Below are 19,654 nucleotides of genomic sequence, written 5' to 3' on the forward strand. Positions count from 1 at the left end.
ATTGTGTTATCTGAATAGAGAAAATATGGGAGAATCTTTAGCACAAAGAGGATCATCTTGACCAAATGATTGAACAAAAGCAAGAATTAATGCCAGAAGATAATTAATAAATAGTCTCAGAAGGTGAGTGGTAAAAGCTCCATTTTAACATATTTAAAATTTTTACCACTAAAGAATTTATTTTGGAGGATAACCCTACACTGATAAGAAGATAGATTAGATGACCTAGGTTCCCCACCCACATTTTTATTTTATGTGGTTCTGTGAGTCTCTTGAGCAATCTAAGTAAACAGAAAGTTATATAAATGAAATATTTGAAAGGTAAGTAGAGTTTAAAAATAATATAAAAGGACTTGCTGAAGGAGATGTTGGACACTCTGCTCTGAACAATGGCTACCTGAGGTGAACCTGGTCTGGTGATTAACATTAGCTGAGATTAAGCAAATGGATTATGATGTTTTTTCTAGCTGAGCACACTTGGAATAAGACTAAGGATGTTCATTTCATATGGCATAGACAATCACATGTACAATTTATAAATCTCTGAAAACAAGCTAACTACTCTTTTATTTACATAGGATGTGACTGTGGGTGAGTATGAAGAAATTATATGCAGTACTTACCAACTATATGGCATTAAACATATTCTTATATATTTAGAACAAAGTCTTCCACTTAGTGTCTTTATAAAATTTAAAATCTTTGTGCATAAACTTTAAATAAGTGGTTTTGTTTATAAGAATGCAGGTAAAGGGATTCAATTCTGAATTCTGTTTGATTTTCTGGCAGAATAAAATTCTTAACATTGTAATTGCCAAAATATCTTAGCAGACATTCTGTATCATGTAATATCAGCTATTTCTTAATTTTAAAATCAAATCATTTAAGTATGAAAATTGATACTATGTTTAAGATGAAATGAAAACTTATTACAGTGTGATCACCTGTAGTATGAAATAGTAACTTGTACAATATGTAGATTATTTATTTGTTGAAATGTTTGCTATTTGTAAGATGCAATTATAAGGTATCTGCAAGATGCATAAGCAATTTCCACTATTAAGATTAATACTAGAAAATATTCATACATGGTGTGCTATGCAACCATCAGTCCACTGCCAAAACTGTTCTATCATTCATTTTATGTTTTCCCAAGGAAAACTTGTTTTTCTTAGTTACTTTTGTGAATTCAAATTATTTCATGTTTATAATGAAAATTGTTCTTTTCTTTACATGTATATTCTCTCTCTCTGTTTGGTTTCGATTTCGTTACTTCCACAGTGTCAAGACTCAGTCTAATAATCATCTTTACGTAAAATGTATTGTATTTCTCTTCCAAATGTTGATGCTTACATAACTGAATGTTTTACAGAAGTACAAATATCCAGAACGACTTCTGAGAGGCTAATTCAAAAGCATTTATTATCAGTAGTCTCATGAGAAAATCCACCTGTTTTATCTCTTGTAAAACTGAATAATCATACAGTTAGATGAAATTCCACTCCATTTTCATGAAGGGTGAGAAGCTGTAGTACAGAGTAGCTGAGGAGCTATGTCTGTTCATTTCTGTCTCTGGCCATTAGTGACGATGACTTAACAGTTTTCTCCCCTTCCTCAGAGATCCTGGACTGGACTCTTTTAGTGACCTCAAGTCTTCTTGGCCAGTTAAATGGGGTATCACAGCATTCAGTTTGCTCAAGAACTTCACTACTGTCATTGCTGCCTTCACTGGAGTAGAACATTTGCTCTGCAAAGAGAGTAGGAAAGTTTGTGTTGCAGCTAGCAATAAAAATGCCCTTATGGATTTCCTCTAAGAATATCAGTATAAATAGAATGATGCCTGAAGCATAAAATGGCTGGTTCAAATTGTGTCCCTAGTCTTAACTCACCTGTCAACCTCTCAGTTTAGAATTGTAATGCAAATTTAGGCATCTAATGAATAGATGTGTCCAAAAAAATGAGCAACTGTAGCTCTCGGTGATTTCAGTTGAAGTGGAGCTCCTCCCTACCACAGAAAGTAAGCCATTTCACTAGCCATCATGGACTGGGTTGTATAAGTTGCTGCAGCCAAGCTTGAAAATGTCTTCCTGCATATTCTTTAATTAAATACTTACAGATTTTTGGTTGTTTTGTTTTGTTTTAATTTTAAATGGAATTGTGATTACCTAAATCGATCTTTGTGAGCATTCTAGTGCAGACCTGTTTAGTTATTTTTCAGTTTTAGCACTTAGAATGAGTACAATTTACAGCATAAATAATGTATTAAAAGACATTGCTTCCTGTGCTCTGATCGTTGTTGAAAATAATGAACGTTTTAAAACTTATTAACTCTTAGTGAAGGCAAAACACCCAAGCTGAAAACAATGCATTATTGGAAAAGCTGTAAGAACCGAGTCAGATAAAATCTTGTCAAATCAGACTTTATTTGAACCTTGACTGTCTTGAAAAATAGCAACATTTTCTTATCAGTTTTAGAACTGATGTATGCAGTAGTAAAATAGTCAAAATATTGTTTCCCATAGCTTCATTAAGAAAAATATGTAGTAGCCGGAAGACATTTTTCCATTAGTCAATATGGCAGCTACATAAAGGTGACATTGTCAAAGAATTTAATTTATATTATTTTGATGACAAACATATTCCCTGAGACTGCTATACAGCTGTTCAGTAAAACTCTACTAAAACTGCTTCCTTGAGGCTGAGTAGTTGACTAGCCATTTCTACCCTGTGTTCCAGTCAAAGCAAACCAATCATTAAGATAAAGCAATTCTATTAATTTAAAGGGTTGTCATTACAGTATCTGTATATAGATTGGCTTCAAATGAAAGGTTGCAGTGAGGGTGCTCTATTTTCAAGCATGAAGATTATCAATATAGTTGTCAGAAATAATCTGTTGTTTAAAAGAGCGGTATTTAAATGTTTCAATTCAAAGGCTACTTCTACTGAAGAATACCTGTAATTTCTGTGTCTGTATAAAGGATTTAAAGACTTTTCTCTTACTAAAAAAGTCTTATTTGATCAGTAGTTTTTCCCTCAGTATAAATGCAAATATTGTAGTGGTTTATGTATCATGAAATACAAAACTTATAACAGAAAAGCAAACGATCTGCCAATTTATGATGCAACTTAACTCTAAAACACATTTTGGGCCTTATTCTGGTATAGTTTACAGTGTAATAAATCAGGAGCCTTTTCTCTGACTCCAGTGGATTTGCCCTGGTATAAAACTAGTATATGAGATCAGAATGAATTGTATTCTCTTTCAGTTTTGTTATTTTGGACTGAATATAGCTAATGCCTAGGCACAAATTACTCCCTCTTAATAAGGATTTTTCTTATATCTTAATTATGAAATGTTTTCATTAGCTTCATCCTCAAGAAAGAAAACATCTAATTATCATTCTGGACTGATGCCATGGTTTATCCCCAGCCGGCAACTAAGCCCCACACAGCCGCTCGCTCACTCCCCTCACAGTGGGATGGGGGAGAGAATCGGAAGAGTAAAAGTGAGAAAACTCATGGGTTGAGATAAAGACAGTTTAATAGGTAAAGCAAAAGCCGCGCACGCAAGCAAAGCAAAACAAGGAATTCATTCACCACTTCCCATGGGCAAGCAGGTGTTCAGCCATCTCCAGGAAAGCAGAGCTCCATCATGCCTAATGGTGACTTGGGAAGACAAACGCCATCACTCCCAATGTCCCCCATTCCTTCCCCTTCCCCCAGCTTTATATGCTGAGCATGACATCATATGGTCTGGAATATCCCTTGGGTCAGTTGGGGTCAGCTGTCCCAGCTGTGTCCCCTCCCAACTCCTTGTGCCCCCCCAGCCTCCTCGCTGGTGGGGTGGGGTGAGAAGCAGAAAAGGCCTTGACGCTGTGTAAGCACTGCTCAGCAGGAACGAAAACATCCCTGAGTTATCAACACTGTTTTCAGCACAAATCCAAAACATAGCCCCATACTAGCTACTGTGAAGAAAATTAACTCTATCCCAGCCAAAACCAGCACAACTGACAAAGTACCTTCTTCTAAGGCAAGGTCCGTTGTACCAAAATTATAAGAGATTTGAAATTACATTGGAGAATATTTTGGGAATATTTGCAAGCAGAGCTATGCTAACTTAATCCAACAGTACTGGAGTCTTTGTGGAATTTAGAGATAACAGCTTGGATCCATTTAAATCCAGTGATTTTTGTCACAACTTGCTGCTGTTGGTTTCTTACAAATTCTCTTTCTGCACCTTACAAAATGAAGACCATATTATTACTAGTCATAAGAAAACTTTTACATCCATCTCCTCTTTCTTCCAGATTGCTGTCAAAATGAGTGAAACACCTTCAACCAGTTATTCAGTGAATCAGCCAAACTCCTCCGAGAGTGAACAGAGTTTATCCACGCGGCATTTCAATGTTACTGAACCTGTTGTGGCAAAACGGATCTGTTTCTATAAAAGTGGAGATCCTCAGTTTAATGGGATCAAAATGGTCATTAATAACCGGTCTTACAAAACATTTGATGCCCTGCTGGATAGTTTATCCAAACGGGTCCCGTTACCTTTTGGAGTAAGGAATATTAGTACACCAAAAGGGAGACACAGCATTACCAATTTGGAGGATCTTGAAGATGGAAAATCTTATATTTGCTCCCATCAGAGGAAAATGAAGCCCATCAACCTGGAACAGGCTAGCAAAAAGCCGCTGCCCTGGCAGATCAGTAGGCCTGTCAGTGCTCGTCGTCGAGCTGTGCAATTAGCAAGGGAGAATGAAGATGGATTTGGCCATCGAGAAAGCAAAATAACAACTCCCCAAAAAATGCTTGTTTTCAAAAATGGGGATGTAAGACTCAGACGCACCATAGTTCTGGGAAAGAAAAATACACAAACTTTTGAGGCCTTTCTGGATTATATGAGTGAGTTAATGCAATATCCAGTCGTGAAACTATATACCACTGATGGCAGAAAGGTGAGAATAAAGATGAGTACTAACAATTTTTCTATGATTTCTTCTAGATTATTTTTAATTAAAAAGGTGATTTTATCAATTCTAAGCTTGGGACACTGGTCTGGTGTAAGATCTGATGTGCTGAATTTCAGCTGTTTCCTTTCTATGCCTTTTCCCCTTCAGAAAGGCTACTAGCTTGGAGGAAATATACTGGAATCTTGCAATCAGAGAGAAGCAAGTGATAACATTTTATTTTAAGTCATCACAAAAAAACACTTTTCTTTTTCTTACTCAGGCCTCTTTCAGGCGTGCTCTGAATTCTATATTTTTACCCATTTACACAGAAACTTCCTTTGGTCTTAATGCTGTTTATCTGTGATTTTTAATGTTTTAAAAATATGGTAAGTAGCACCTAATAGCCACACATATTTTATCATTACACAAAAGCAGAGTGGTTTGCTATTAATTACTTGGAACTATGACACCTGACTGTCTGTTATAGTTTTCAAACCATGGACCAGGTTCTGTACCTCTAAACTCAGAAGATGCAGCACCAATAATCCTGATTTTCAACTCACATAGTCTTTTATAGAATTTTATCTCACTTAGTGTTTTATCTGTGTGTTGTTTAACCACAGAAAAGCACTTGTGATTATACCTAACAGGTGTCTAGAAAAAGAATTTCGTGCAGAGCTCCAAGAGTTCAAGGGAAATCTTGCGTTTACGCTCCATTTGGTGAAATTCTGTATTAAGTTGGGAAACTGTCCATATCACCTATAAGTAAGTGAAGTGCAGTTTGTAAGACTTATCTTGCGGTATATTTTGGAACATAAATTCAAAACTGTTAGACAAGGCTCTGAGCATCTTGATCCAGTTAGACCTGCTTTGAGCAGAGGGTTAGACTACATGACCTCCAGAGGTCCTTTCCCATGTATATTGTTCTGTGATGCTGTCCTGTTCCTCTGTGGCAGTACAGGTCAAGTACTTCTGGTGTATTCTCAATTTCCCCTTTCTTCCTCCAAATACATGTTCATGGTTATACCTACCTCTAAATGTATATTCTTGTTTCATGGCTATGAACAGTCACTGTGCAATGATGAAACAAAATTACAAATGCAAACACTTAAATTATAAGAAAATTTTGATCTGGATCCAAGTTGCTTCTTGAAGTCTTTTTCTAATATATTTATATAACAAGACATACCCTTACAGAGATAGGAATTGCCTTATAGGAATTGAAAAATTAATTCCGTGCTGTGATACATATTTAATAGCCTGCTGCAAACTAATGTAGAGACTAAGAAGTGAAGATATTAAAGCATGAAAGGGATAAATCTCTTTTACATTATTTTTTGTGGTTACTAAGGCAGAGAATTTAATGTTACTTTTCTTTCCCAGGTTCCTAATCTTCAGGCCCTGATATTGTGCTCTGGAGCTGTAGTCGCAGCGGGGAGAGAGCCTTTTAAACCAAGCAATTATGATTCTCTTGGGTATTCACGCCCTGCTAAATTGCTTGGAATTGCAAATCGTGTGTACCCAAAAGCAAATGCCAAGTCAGAAAGTGAAAATAGTAAGTTCTTTGAATTAATTTGTATTTTATTCATTGGTTTACCTCTCTTATCACAAGACATAAACCATGACGATCTTACTAGGATCAAGGATATTCAAAAAGGCCAGTTGAAACTGTTTATATCTGCTCTGACTCCTCTATAAACATAAGAAAGATCAAAGTATTAATGTTCTTTTTAAAATGTAAGTTTCTGCTAAGTACTCAGCTAGTTTGCATATTTTCTTTCAAATAGACTTATTTAGAATATGGATGCAAATCTATAAGTATATTTTATTTTAATGCACTTGATTGTCATTGTTATTAATTTTTTGGTGTGATGGTTAATAACAGCAGTGGTAAAAGAGAAACCACAGGCTACTTCAGGCTCTTAACTGACTGAATTTCTTGAGCAAAACTTTTGTGCAGTTTTCAGAACTTACCTTAGCAAGTGGAGGTTTGGCTTATCATTGTCATGACTTTCACTTTTCCTGTGTCCCATGCTCCACATAAACAGGAAAAACACCCAAATAGCACCCATCCACTCGCAAATTCATTGTGTTTTTGAAGCTGCTTTTGTCTAAACAGTGTCATCCTTTCCTATATCCTCATGGCTGTGATGATACATGTTTTTTGGATAAGTTTGGGAAAAGATACACAAATACGTACTTTCCCTTTGATTAGTCATGGAGTTGTGCCACTGACAAGGTCTGTAGGAGTGTGAAGCGGCCAGTGGATGATCAAGAACATGAGGAGCTATTGGAGAGAAGCCAGGCTAGCTGAATAGCCTGAGGTTGAGGGGAACAAAATGCTGCGATACCAGAGCTTTAGGTCATGTGGGAATCCTCAGCATTAGAGCATGCTGTAGGGCAAAGGTACTGTCTAGGGGGAAACTTGTTAAATCCAGAGGTACCTTGTACTCTTCATACAGCTGTATGCTGTACTGGAGAGCCCAGGGAACACTGTAATTTTTCTTGTACTGAGACTTTCCATGGTAATCTTGACTGTGTCATGGAGCACTTTGATACATAAGACACTTGGCTTCCATTTACTTGAAGGAGTTTCGTCCACATCCCTTACAGTTTATTATGTCCCCACCAAACTATTCATTTTAGTTTTTCTCAACCTTCATGTTCTTTGACTTGCACAGCTTGAGAGCTGTTTGCAGAGCATAATTAATGAGTCAAGAGAGAATGAATAAGAACATTTTGAGAATGAAAGTTCTGCAAAAACAAAATGTCCTACCCAAATTTTGCTTTGAGCCAGAGATTGGGCCTTGCAATGGTAGAAAATGTGAGTAGCTGAGAATCTGATAAGCAACCTCTTCCAATCCTTAGTTAACAGCAATTACAGAAAGAGAGAGAAAAACACAACCCTCTTTTGTCTTTAACCTGAGAAACTCATAAGTATCCTGTGTAGGAGACATCACTGATGATGTGAGAGCCTGAAAGATCAAATTTCAGGTGCTTTGTTCCAATTCTCTTTCCTGAGACAGAGAAGGTGAGATTTTTACTTTGGGAAGCATAAGGTCTGGTCTGTGTTAGAGGAGTTAGTTAGTACAAACTTTTATTTCTGATTCTGTTCATGGTAAAGCATATGCCTGGGAAACTTGCAAGGTGATCTGCCTGAAATTATAGATACGTATCTATAATAGTAATATGTTAATTGTGAAAGCCTTGATTTGAGACCATTTGAGACTCACTTTAGAAAAAAAAATGTTTAAATTCAAGCAATGTGGATAAGTTAACATGTTACATGTGTTAAAATACCTTTCTGCAAGTGAAACCTTTCTATTAAATGGTGGCTCCTATATATTTAGGTATCAGTAGCAGTTGTGGATGTCTTTGTGTGGGTGTACATGCACTGTTTCCCTCGCACATGCAGAACTTCTTGGAAGACAGCAAAACTTTATTTTTATCTCATGTTCTTTCATCTCTCACCTCTTCAGTGACAACTGCTAGAGAGAGATGAGAGAAGATTTTTTAAAAGCCAAGTTATTACAGAGTAATCAAAACATATTTTGGGAATATTTAATGTGTGTGCAAACATATTGGGCCATACTCAAAATTAATTGAAGTCTGGAAGTATTCTCATTGGCTTTACTGATTTTTGCGCCATTGTCTACAGTACTGTAGCATAAAATGTATCTCAGAATGTCATGATTTAAATTCAGATTTTAGAAGAAGTTCAAGTGCTTCAATGTTTACTTCTCTATAGAAGGTCAGTCCAGGGGACTGGATCTGAACCCTTTATTCATGTATCAGTGACACTACTCACAGTAATTACTCATGTGCTGCAGATTGTTGGATTAAGCCCAGGGAGATATATGTTCACCTTGACTGACACATTTTAGCACTAACTGTACGAACTATTAGGAAATGATATATTAATGATCACTCAGGCATGAAGAAGAAGTAAAGTTGGTAGCTTGAAGCCCAAACAAGCGAGGGCCTGTGAATCCCTTGAAAAGTTCAAGGCAACCTCAGCTCCCAACTAAGTATAAAATGAGAGTATTTAGTACTCTTTTTAGGCTTTGGAGCTTCAAATACGACTCTAGCTCTGGCATTAGAAAGAACCTATTGCAAAATAAAATGAAGTGGAAAAGTAGTTAAATGCTTGATTCTGTATTAAAAATTGGTTGTATTTCTCTCTCTAACAGCTTCTTAAAATGAACTGCAAGATTAGCCATGTTTTTCTCTTTACTTTCTAATACTCTGGTAAAATAAACACACTTCATTATCTTCTTTTGTACTAATTTTTCTCCTTTCTTCTTTTATCTTCCTTTGCTGCTGGTCTGCTGTCTCATCATCTGGATCCTCATGCATGATATTTGTCCGCTCTACTTTCCACCTACTGAATGAATTTGGGTTCTTTCAACGTCATTATTGGTAGTAACTGCTGAAATGAGCTCTAGCCTAAGATCTCAGATATTCTCAGTTTCTTCTGATAAAGGGTCCAGCAATGATAACAACTCAAATGATAACAATTCACATTCTTCCTATGTTCCTGACAGCCATAATGGTATAGGAGGAAATCAGTCCGTTTCTGGTGAAGACTTATCTGTGGCACAGTACGAAGACGACATTGAGAAATCTGTTCACCTTAATCAAGATGGCAGTATCACAGTGGAAATGAAAGTTCGATTCAAAATTAAAGAGGAAGAAACCATTAAATGGACAACCACTGTAAGTCGTGCTGGCCTTTCTGATGACAAAAATACCACCATTTGCAATTCTGCAATGTGTGCAGAAGACTGCTTATCCAATGTAAATGTATCAGAACATATAAAACCAAAAGATGCTCCATTTTTGAAGAGCTACAATCAAGAAGAGGGAGACTCATTACAGCGATTCAATGCCCAAGTGTCAGACAAGGAATCAGAGTCTGATTTAAAAGTTGCTGGTTGTCATATCTGTGAGAAGGACAATACTGCAGATCTAGATGTAAGCAATGTACCTGAGGATAATATCAGGCCTCGCTTTTATAGGCCTCCCACCCCTGGGCCAAGGCGTGTTAGACAAAAAAAAGCCGTAGTTGAAAGTGTCACCTTGGTATCTGAGAAAGACGTTCAGGAGAAGACAATAGGACAGTTTTCCTACAGTGAGGAAATACAGAACCGAGAAAATAAATCTGAGTATTGCATGGTAGCTCATTCAAGCAGAAAAAAATCAAGTGTCAGTAATCCAAAGTTTAGCAAGATGAGTGGCAATGATATATTAAAGCTTTCTTCAGAGAATATAAAAAAAGAAATGCTTTTTAAAGTAAGCCACAAAAGTAATGATTTAATAGAAACCACAAATAGGAAGACATTAGAACTGCCTGATGAGGATGAATTGGTGCAGAATATATTGGAGAAATCAGTCGTGGAAAAAGGTACATATAATAGTTTAGTATCAACCTGCAAAGCTAACATCAGTGGTTTCATACCATCATCAAAAATTTACCAGGCAGCTAGACCAGGTTCAGCAGACCACATCCATGAGTCATGTGATATTAAACAAATAAAAAGATCACTGAGTTCTTTCATTACATATTCAGAATTATGTCAGTCAAAAGAAGAAACAAAACACAAAGCTGCTGATTTATTACCTATTTCTCAAGATCCAGCACATTCAGCCTGTCCTGGACATAGCCAGATGAAGATGATGGTACCTCCATGTAGTAAAGCTCCTACTGAGAAAATAAACCCAACAACTGGATTCTTTCCTACTGTTACTGAAAGTGAGAATCAAATCAGTGTCAGGATTGAATCTGTGGTGGCAACACATGTCATTGATGACAGTCAATCTGCATCTTCCCTCACCAAAAAGAAGAAGAAAAGAAAATCATCTAACTTTCTAGAGCAAGGTACATATGAAAATCAAAAAGATAAAGAAATTTCAGGGGTAATTAAAAATGAGGGAATGCATATCACAGACAAAACCACACAGGATTCCACAACAGAGGCTATGGATAATTATTCTGAAATACCTCAGAAAAAAGGAATGGATTTTTTTGTAAAAAAAAATGATGGGTCTGTCAATTCAGACAAAAGCATATGTCCTGAAGATGAGTTCTGTCACCAGGATTCAGTGGAGAAGAATGGATTATCATCTAATACAACCCCAAAAAGTAATAACAACAAGTTGGCCAAGGTAAAATTGAAGTCAGGCAAAAAAAAAAGTATCATTTCATCTGCAAGGAGTGAAGATGGTTTAATGACAGTTGATTCAAACAATGAATCAGAACACAGTCAGAATACACTGAGTACTGAGAAAGAAGGCACACATCTCACAACCAATTCTTTCGAACAGACATCTAACAACTCGGCAGTCATTTCATTGTCAGAAGTGCCAAGGAATCTTAACTTTGAAAAAGAAAAGGAAAAGAATATTTTGGAAAATTTGTCATCAAAGAAAGAGAAAAAGCAAAAGGGGATGAAGAAAAATCTAAGTAAAGGTGCAAATAAGTTAAGTATGTCAGAGAGAGCCATTACACTAGAGGCTCTAAAACAGGAGGATTTTCAAGTTGTTAAGCATTCGCTTGAAAACTATGTCCAAACTTGGCTGAAAAACTTGTTACCAAATTCTGTCTTACCCCCTATAAATAAAAAAGAAGGAAATGCAGAGAATAGCAATGTCTGTTATTTTCCTAAAGAAAATACTGATGCTTATATAGATAAAGAAACCAGATTTATCACAAATAAAGTACATGTGACTGGAAAAAACCATCCGGTTGAACATAATCTGACAAAAAAACCAGTAAAGCCTATTTGTGAATTGGGAACTTTAGAAGAATCAGCCAAGGATTCAGGTGAAATACAAACTGACTCTTTCATTCATGCTAATACAACTATAGTAGAAGAGGCCAAGTGTTCACTAAAGTCAGAATTTCATCATGATGGTAAACTACACTTGTTTCATGAAACACATGACAATGATAAAAAAATGCCAGAAGTTGATATTCAAGATACCAACCTATGTCAAAGAAAAAAATCTGAAGTTGCTGTTCAAGTTGATTGCACAATTATCAATGAGAAAATGGGAATTGATATTCAGAATAATTGCATGTCTAGCATGTTGCTGCATGAACTGCAATCAACTTTGCTTGGTCTCCAGAAAGAACATAGTGGATGTATAGGAAAAGCTTGCAGCCTTTCAGATCTTTCTCCTTCAGCTTTTGGTTCTTCCAATGTCCTCCTAGCTTGGCTACTTGTACTGAATCTGAGAGAGAGTTTGATTGGGACAAACAAAGCTGATATGCAAAAAACTACATGTAGCTGTTCTGAAATATTCACACAGTTACAATTTCTGAAACAAACTACAGTCATGGAAAAAGTTGATGAACTGAAGGCTGCCTTCTCACATTTTCACCAATCAACAGAAAACAATTTATTACACTTTGGGGGGGAACTCAAAAAGCAGGACTCCACACACTGCCATGAGAATATGCCCATATCTGAAATTCATAATGGTATACATTTGCATGAAAATGAAAAATCTGTTGAGCCTTGTATTCCAAGGGACAGTGTAAATTCTGAAGAAGCTCTAAAATTGACTGGTGAATTAGAAAGCTGTTTTGATATACAGAAAGATCTTTGTAGAGAAACAGAGATTTTAGTCTTGAGTGCTCCCAAAACACAGCTAGATGGTCAATATGCTGATACTAATTCAAATACCTGTAGCCTTGCATCAGCTACAGAGCTACCTGAAAGAAATGAAGAAATGCCTGATAGCCTATATAAAAAATCTCAAGATGAAAACACTGATACATCATTCAATAATGAAGAGTCAGAAACTTCAGTAGAACCTAACTCGACAGTTCATAGTGTAACTTCTAATGATAAATATCGTATTTTAGATCAGGATACTTCTGAGTTAGAAGGTGAAAAAGATATTATACATGTTACTACTGACAAAAGTGAAGATAAGAAAGTTGATCCAAAGTCAGCAGATAATGACAAAAAATCAAATAACCAACTTAAACTAGCTGCTGAAACCTCTGTAGAATATAATAATGAGGCTTATTCTGTACAGGAAGACAAGGAAGATGTAGAAAATTGTGAGGAAACCTCTGAGAGGTTATCTACAGTCTCTCCGTTATCATTTTGTTATGAATCAAAGCAAATTACAGAATGTGATATGAGCGAAGGAGAACAGAAATTGCAAGTAGAAGAACAGGAGAATAAAATGTGTTCAGACACTTCTCAATTAAAAAAATGCTTACGAAGTCCTGCTACTTCAGACTGGTCAGATTACAGACCAGATACTGAAGAGAGTGATTATAACTTTAGAGCATCCAGTGATTTGACCAATGAAAGTGGGGAGGAAGCAGTGCTTGAAAAACATTATAACACTGGCTATGTAAAAAGAACTATTGAACGACTTTATGGCAAGACGGAAGCTTCATTTAAGCCTGACTTTCACAGAGGATTTCCATATATGTCAAAAGTATTTCAAAAAGATACTGAAGAATTCCACTCTGCAGTGGTGGAAAAAAACATTTATTTTTCTCAAGAACCTAGGTCTTGCTCTGTAGAGAAATTGTCACATTCTTCACTACCCTCACAAGAATTTCCAGTAAATATAAACAAAGACGACACCATAGTGAGAAGAGAGAATACTTCTTTACCAACACCACAACCTACTCTTAACAAAGAGACAAGTTATACTGATGACCGTTCGGGGGAATCTCCAAAGCAGCATTGTCAACCTAGTGTACGAGCTAATGAGGATGAAGGAATATTGATAGATAAAGGCAAATGGCTTCTCAAAGAAAATCATTTGATAAGAAGATCACCACCTGAATGGACTGGAATGTATGGTAATCTGGATACAACATCAACAGACACAGTCCTTGATGCTAACAGTGATGATGTTCCGTACTCACACTTTGGCAATCTGAATCAGTACCCAGACCTCAATGAAATCTCTTCTTCAGAACTTGAAGACATGGCTAAACCCTCTGAAAATTTTTGCAACTACTTCAATATACCTCATAATAGTGATTCAGACCCCTTTCAGGATGACTTAAGTACAAAAAGCAAACCTAGCCACAATGGTAAGATCACTTCCCTTCCTGCAGCAAACAAAGAAAAGATCAAACCATCAGTCATGGTAGGTTCTACTTCCACACATCTTTCCACACAGGCTGATACCAATTTTGCAGCCTTCACATCTGTGGAATTTAGATTGCCTGATAACAAGGTGCATCCATTGGAACAGCCTTTAAATGATGAACCCATACAGTTTCAGCCAACGGATGTTACTAATGCTAACAGAAGTGCTCTTCAGGAAGAAGATTCTCTGGATAAACTCCATGCTATATGTGGCCAACATTGTCCAATACTGACGGTGACAGTCACACCAATTAATGAGGAACAGAGAGGATGTGCCTACCAAAAGGCATCTGATATTGAGAACCAGCTGGGTTCATGTTTGTTGGCCAAAAAGAGTGAACATTTACAATGGCTATGTGAAGATATAGTAAAAGACAAAAATAATCATGTGACTCTGAAGAATAACTGTATCAATAAGATTGCCAATAATATTTTTAATAGGTTTTATGTTAATAACACCTTAGATTTTATTAGTAACTTTGGAATACTTGCATCTTCAGCACTGAAAGACACAAGCAGTTTAGGGAAGTTACATGTTATAGAGGATATGAATGTAAAACCTGTGGAAGTCAGCAATTGTCAAAATAATGTATCCAAACACATACCCAGTGATCTTGTGATAGGCACAAATAGTGAGCTACCCAACAGAAAGCCAAAAATATGCCAAACCCTAAGAATAAGCCTAATTCATATTGTTGGAAAAAAATTTTCTCCCATGTTGGCAGATCCAGCAGAAACCTGTCATTCTGAAACATTTCTGAAGTGTGACACTTCTTTAAATAACATTGAACACAATGCCTCTGAAAATCTGAAAAATGAAAATGCCTTTCCTACAGAAGAAGACAAAGAAGAAGAAGAAGAAGGAGGAGGAGGAGAAGAAGAAGTTTGCTTTTGTACAATGGACAATGGAAGCAGTAAAGATGAGAAAGACTTGTAATAGACATCTTGGAATTTCTGTAACATTAGACTAGTGAAAACGTCTTCAGAAAAAAAAAATCACAAAATAAATTGCTGAATGCCACACCCAGTGAAACTCCCAATGTGAATACAGCTCAGAGCTAGATAAATATAAATCACAGTTGTATATCATTGCTGAGATACAGATAATTACTTAGATTTTTATAGGGACCAACATAGGAAGAAAAGCTGTTCTAAGACAGTGATTTCTTGGTTAAAAACCAGTTTTTCCCTGAAATGTTGTCTGCTCAGAGATATTCCATTGTATATTGACCATCTTATTTGTAGAGAAACAACTAGTGCTTATTAGAACAGAGAACTGAAATTTGAAATACCCTCCTGAGTTCCAATATAAGATTCTTATATTTCATGACATTTGAGAAAGGGGTTTGAGAATTATCTTTCAGTAGAAATGCTTTTTCCAGAACAAAATCAACTAATATGTTTCATTTGAAATGAAAAGTAGGAAGTACTGCTCAAACGCTGTAATACAATGAAAAGTCGGAAACCGAAGTCATGTTAATTTTATGTAGATTAACATTATCAAATTGCTCTTCTGGTTTTTAAAGGCCAACTTCAGAATACTTATGTGAGTAAAGAGATCTTTCAGCCTGTATATGGGATCCCAAATGAAGTTTGCCTCTTTTACCCAGAGGATACTAGAAAAGGAGCGTATTTATTGCTACTGGGGTTCCACAGGAACTGAGAAGGGAAACTGTGTGTCAATGGACTTCCTGACTGCCCTTGCCATAGTCCTTTCTGAGGCAGCAGCGCTTACTCTTAAAATTGTTCTACATACACCACAAGTTTTAGTTGTGTGTTCTTCTGTAATGTCTGTACTTTAAAAGTGGTCCATGTTCTTTTTGTTTGGTATTTTTTTGTAAATATGTTGTATTATGAGAAACCAAGGCATATGTAATATGTTTCAGGATTTTTCAATCTGTTATTAGAATTATTTTGGATACCTGTTTACAGCATTTTTTAATATTATGTGTGCATAGTAAGCATTTACAAGGTTTACAATTTTCAGCAAATGATTTTAAATATAAAATTGGAAAACATTTAATGTATGTTGTGATTAGGCAGAGTATTTCAGTTTTTTGGTTAGATTTTAAACTCTAGAGAATGAGAATTTGGCCATTCTGTAGTCTTGGAGGCTGTGTCTGGACTAACTGGAATGTACATGCTGCGATAAGCCCTGGATCATGATCTTTTGGTTATCATTGGGACCAAATTAAAGGCTGACACAAATCCCTTTTGGCCCAGAGGCTTTGATTGTCTCCCTGTGGGACAGAAGGCACATGGAGGGGAAGTAGAAGTTGGATCTGGAGCAAAAGGGGTTTGCAGTACAGGTAGGAAACCTAGAAGTGCTCTTCAATTCTTTTTAGGAGTCTGGTGGCAGATATGTTTCTCCATAAATAACTGATGCTTTTCTGTTGTTTGAAGCAGTGTATTCTATTAACATTAATTAACATTACCGCCCTAAAGCAACATATATAATCTAATATATTTTACACCAAATAGCTGTGTGTTATTTCCTATGCTGGCCTTGTTTCTGATGTTCTTCCCTCCAACTCCACATTTTTTGGTGTCCTCCTTTGCATGTTTTAGAACTGCTCCAAGTGAAGAGTCTCAGTGGTATTTTTTCATCATTTTACATGTCAATGTAAACATGTAACAGAAATAAAACCTATGTTTGGAAAATGAAGCTCGAAATTACTAGAATCCAACTAAATGCCATGTTCTGCGTACCAGGCTTCTATGCTGCAAATAATGTCTAAATGTTAAATAGGCAAATTAACAGCTATATATATGTCTCCATCACTTGCAGTCTTTCTGCTGCATTCACAGCACTTTAACTTTTTCAGATCAAGCTTCAAGAACCTTTAATCAGATGTTTATTATAGGGTTACTGAGCAAACTAAGCACTAAAAAGGTGAGATGTGAGGTAGTACCTGAGGTTACAATTAGCAGAGAACACAGCAAGTGCTGAAATTATTGTTATATTAACTGAAAGACTTGCTTCTGATTTTAGTATGTTAACTGAAAGAGAAGGAAGAACTCCTCAGAGCAGGAGAAAAGCTTGACAGTGAGAGGTACCATACTGTCATGGGGTTTATATATTCATTAATGGTTCAGGAAAGATACAGAATATTAAGTGGCTGAGATAGGCAGATAAAATAAAATTGCTTCCATTAGGTAAGATTGGAGAAGGCTGAAGAGAGAACCTCACAATGCTGGTGACTAGAACAACATACTGATTGACAGAGGGAAAACCACCATGAGTAGTATGAGCTACTTTATATAGGTAGCTTAATTCTGCAAATTAACTGCAAAAGATGTAGAGTCCTTCTGAATTAGTCAGGATAAAATATACTTGGAAGTGTCAAGCATATTAAATAATGTGTAAAGAGCAGGACAGAAAACAATTCAGCAGGCATTCAAGGGCTTTTACATAGATTATGCCATTCTTCTAGAAGGAATTCAGTTTTTGTCTTGCCATTATCAAAAAAGAAACAGTCAATAAAACATATAGATCACAGTCCCAGGAAGTTTCAGTTTATCTAGTTTAGCTCCCTGCTAGAAAGAAACCACACAATTAAGTAATTCCATTTAATTACTAAATCTCATTTTAAAACTTGTTATCTATAGTCATTACAGCTTCCACTGGAGGGATGTTCTAGAGCTTGAGTCCTTCTTCTGATGTCTGTCTTAACTGTTTTCTAATTTCTGTCCTAAGCCTAATCATGGTTAGTTCATATACATGTGTCCCAAAGCCATCATTGTCATTGACTTAGATATGTCTTTTTCCTCCTTGGTATCTATCAATAAAATCAGACATTGTCTCAATTTTTTCTCCTACATAAACATTTTCTCCATTTCCTCTAATCGTCATGGTTGTCTTTCTCGGGACCTTTTCTAGTTTCAATAAATATTTTTTTTAATATGGTTACCAGAACTTTATGCAGTATTTGGAAGGTTGTCTCTCTGAACTCTGGGACACTGACAGTAAAATATCTCTACACAGAGATCTCTCTCCTGGTGCAACTTACAGTCACATCAATGACTCACTCCTCTATTTTTTTTAAGTGATAAATTACCTGTTCATAGCACTAAGTTTTGGTAGTATTTTTAAAATGCATTTCCTTGAACTTTATGCTGTTACATATTATCCCTTTTCTACTACTCTGGATTTTCTGATCCTCTTATACTTTGACAATTCTTAGAGATTGTTGCAGAAATTACCTACTTTATACAGTATATTGATGAAAATATGAAATCCAGATGAATTCCAACACTGATTCCTGAGAAACTTACTAGTAACCCTATAAATTAATACTTCTAATTTCTGCACAAACTTATAATTTCCCATTTAGCTAGTTATTTTCTTACTCTACAGTCTTGCACTAATCCATTTCTCCATTTTAGCTACTAATTTCTGATATAATGCTGGGATAGATTAGAGCTACTGTAGTTTCCTTGTCTACTAAGATGAATTCTCATCATCATGGAGGAGATCAGGTACTTGAACAATGCAAGTCTGGATACCTTGTGCCATGTATCTGCATTAAACTGATGCTGGTAATCTTTTTTTCTGTTTAGCTGTATATATCTGGAGATAACTGTCTATTCATTTAAAATTTGTTCAAAAACAATACCTGGTATTGCTTTGGTGTGAGATACATGGGTTTTAGTCTCTCAGTGCACTCGTCATCCCATTCTGATCTGCCATTTTAAGTTTCCAATTCCATAGCCCATTCTTGTCAACAGTGCTGACACTTCCCAATCACTGTATGTCACTGTTCTTATCTAAAAAAAAAAAAAAAAAAAAAAAAAAAAGGCAGTTTTCACTTATTGTAAAGGCATACTTAGTGTTCTCAAATTCAGCACATAGTGTACATAGTCGTCTTTGCTTATTCTCTTTTCATGTGTATGGTTAAATAACCTTTTTGGCTAATTTCCTTTGCTATACCTTGCTTTTCAGTTCTATTGACTTCATTAACATCTTCCTTTAGTTTTGAAAATTTGGTCGTTTTAAATTGAAGACATTCTGGACTAATTTTACTGTGAACCAATATAAATATTGAGGGATTTAAAAAAATATTAATCATACAAAAATCTTATTCAATAAGAGTCAAGATTAGCATTTCATCTAAATACACTATTTTCTGGTTTTTTTTCTTTTTTTCTTTCCGCAATATCTCACAATTAAATTTTCAAACATATGTCACTGCCAGCGCATGACAGGCTTATATACAAAACAGTTACATAGTAGAGAATTTATTGGTAATCTTTACTATCCTTGACCTGAAAAAAATGGTCAAACAGATCTTCTACTGACTTTGCAGTGAATATTCACATATGGCTAAAGGTAAAGACTGGAAACTATTAACTGGAAAGGCTCCAAGAGACTGAAAACAGTGTATTGGAGAAGAAGCCATTGCACGCGGTAATCTATAGTAATCACTACTATTTCTAGTGTGATATATAGAAAGCTGGATGACATGGTTTTGCATATCTAAAAGTGTATATAACATAAAAACTAATGAGAAATGACTGATTTCTCAGAAGTGTTAGGCTCCTCAATTTGAATGCATAGAAGCAATGCTTTGGTAT

The 19,654-nt window shown here is 35.9% G+C and overlaps 1 protein-coding gene across 2 annotated transcripts in view; it reads left to right on the top strand.

Moving 5' to 3' along the window:
• The first annotated feature begins 462 nt into the window (after positions 1-462).
• The window catches only part of RP1 (RP1 axonemal microtubule associated), a 117,939-nt gene continuing 98,747 nt past the window's right edge, over positions 463-19,654 (top strand). The window contains exons 1-4 of one of the 2 annotated variants that reach the window (XM_052788298.1): positions 463-591; positions 4,308-4,728; positions 4,765-4,958; positions 6,336-6,511. In XM_052788298.1, the coding sequence (XP_052644258.1) occupies positions 4,320-4,728; positions 4,765-4,958; positions 6,336-6,511 (779 nt within the window). In that variant the 5' untranslated portion in view covers positions 463-591; positions 4,308-4,319. Of the gene's footprint in view, positions 592-4,307; positions 4,959-6,335; positions 6,512-9,375; positions 18,823-19,654 lie in introns of those variants that run through there. The other variant, XM_052788297.1, reaches the window with a different exon arrangement.

The sequence above is a fragment of the Harpia harpyja genome, chromosome 5 (genome assembly GCF_026419915.1).
Source record: "Harpia harpyja isolate bHarHar1 chromosome 5, bHarHar1 primary haplotype, whole genome shotgun sequence".
Classification (NCBI taxonomy): Eukaryota; Metazoa; Chordata; class Aves; order Accipitriformes; family Accipitridae; genus Harpia; species Harpia harpyja.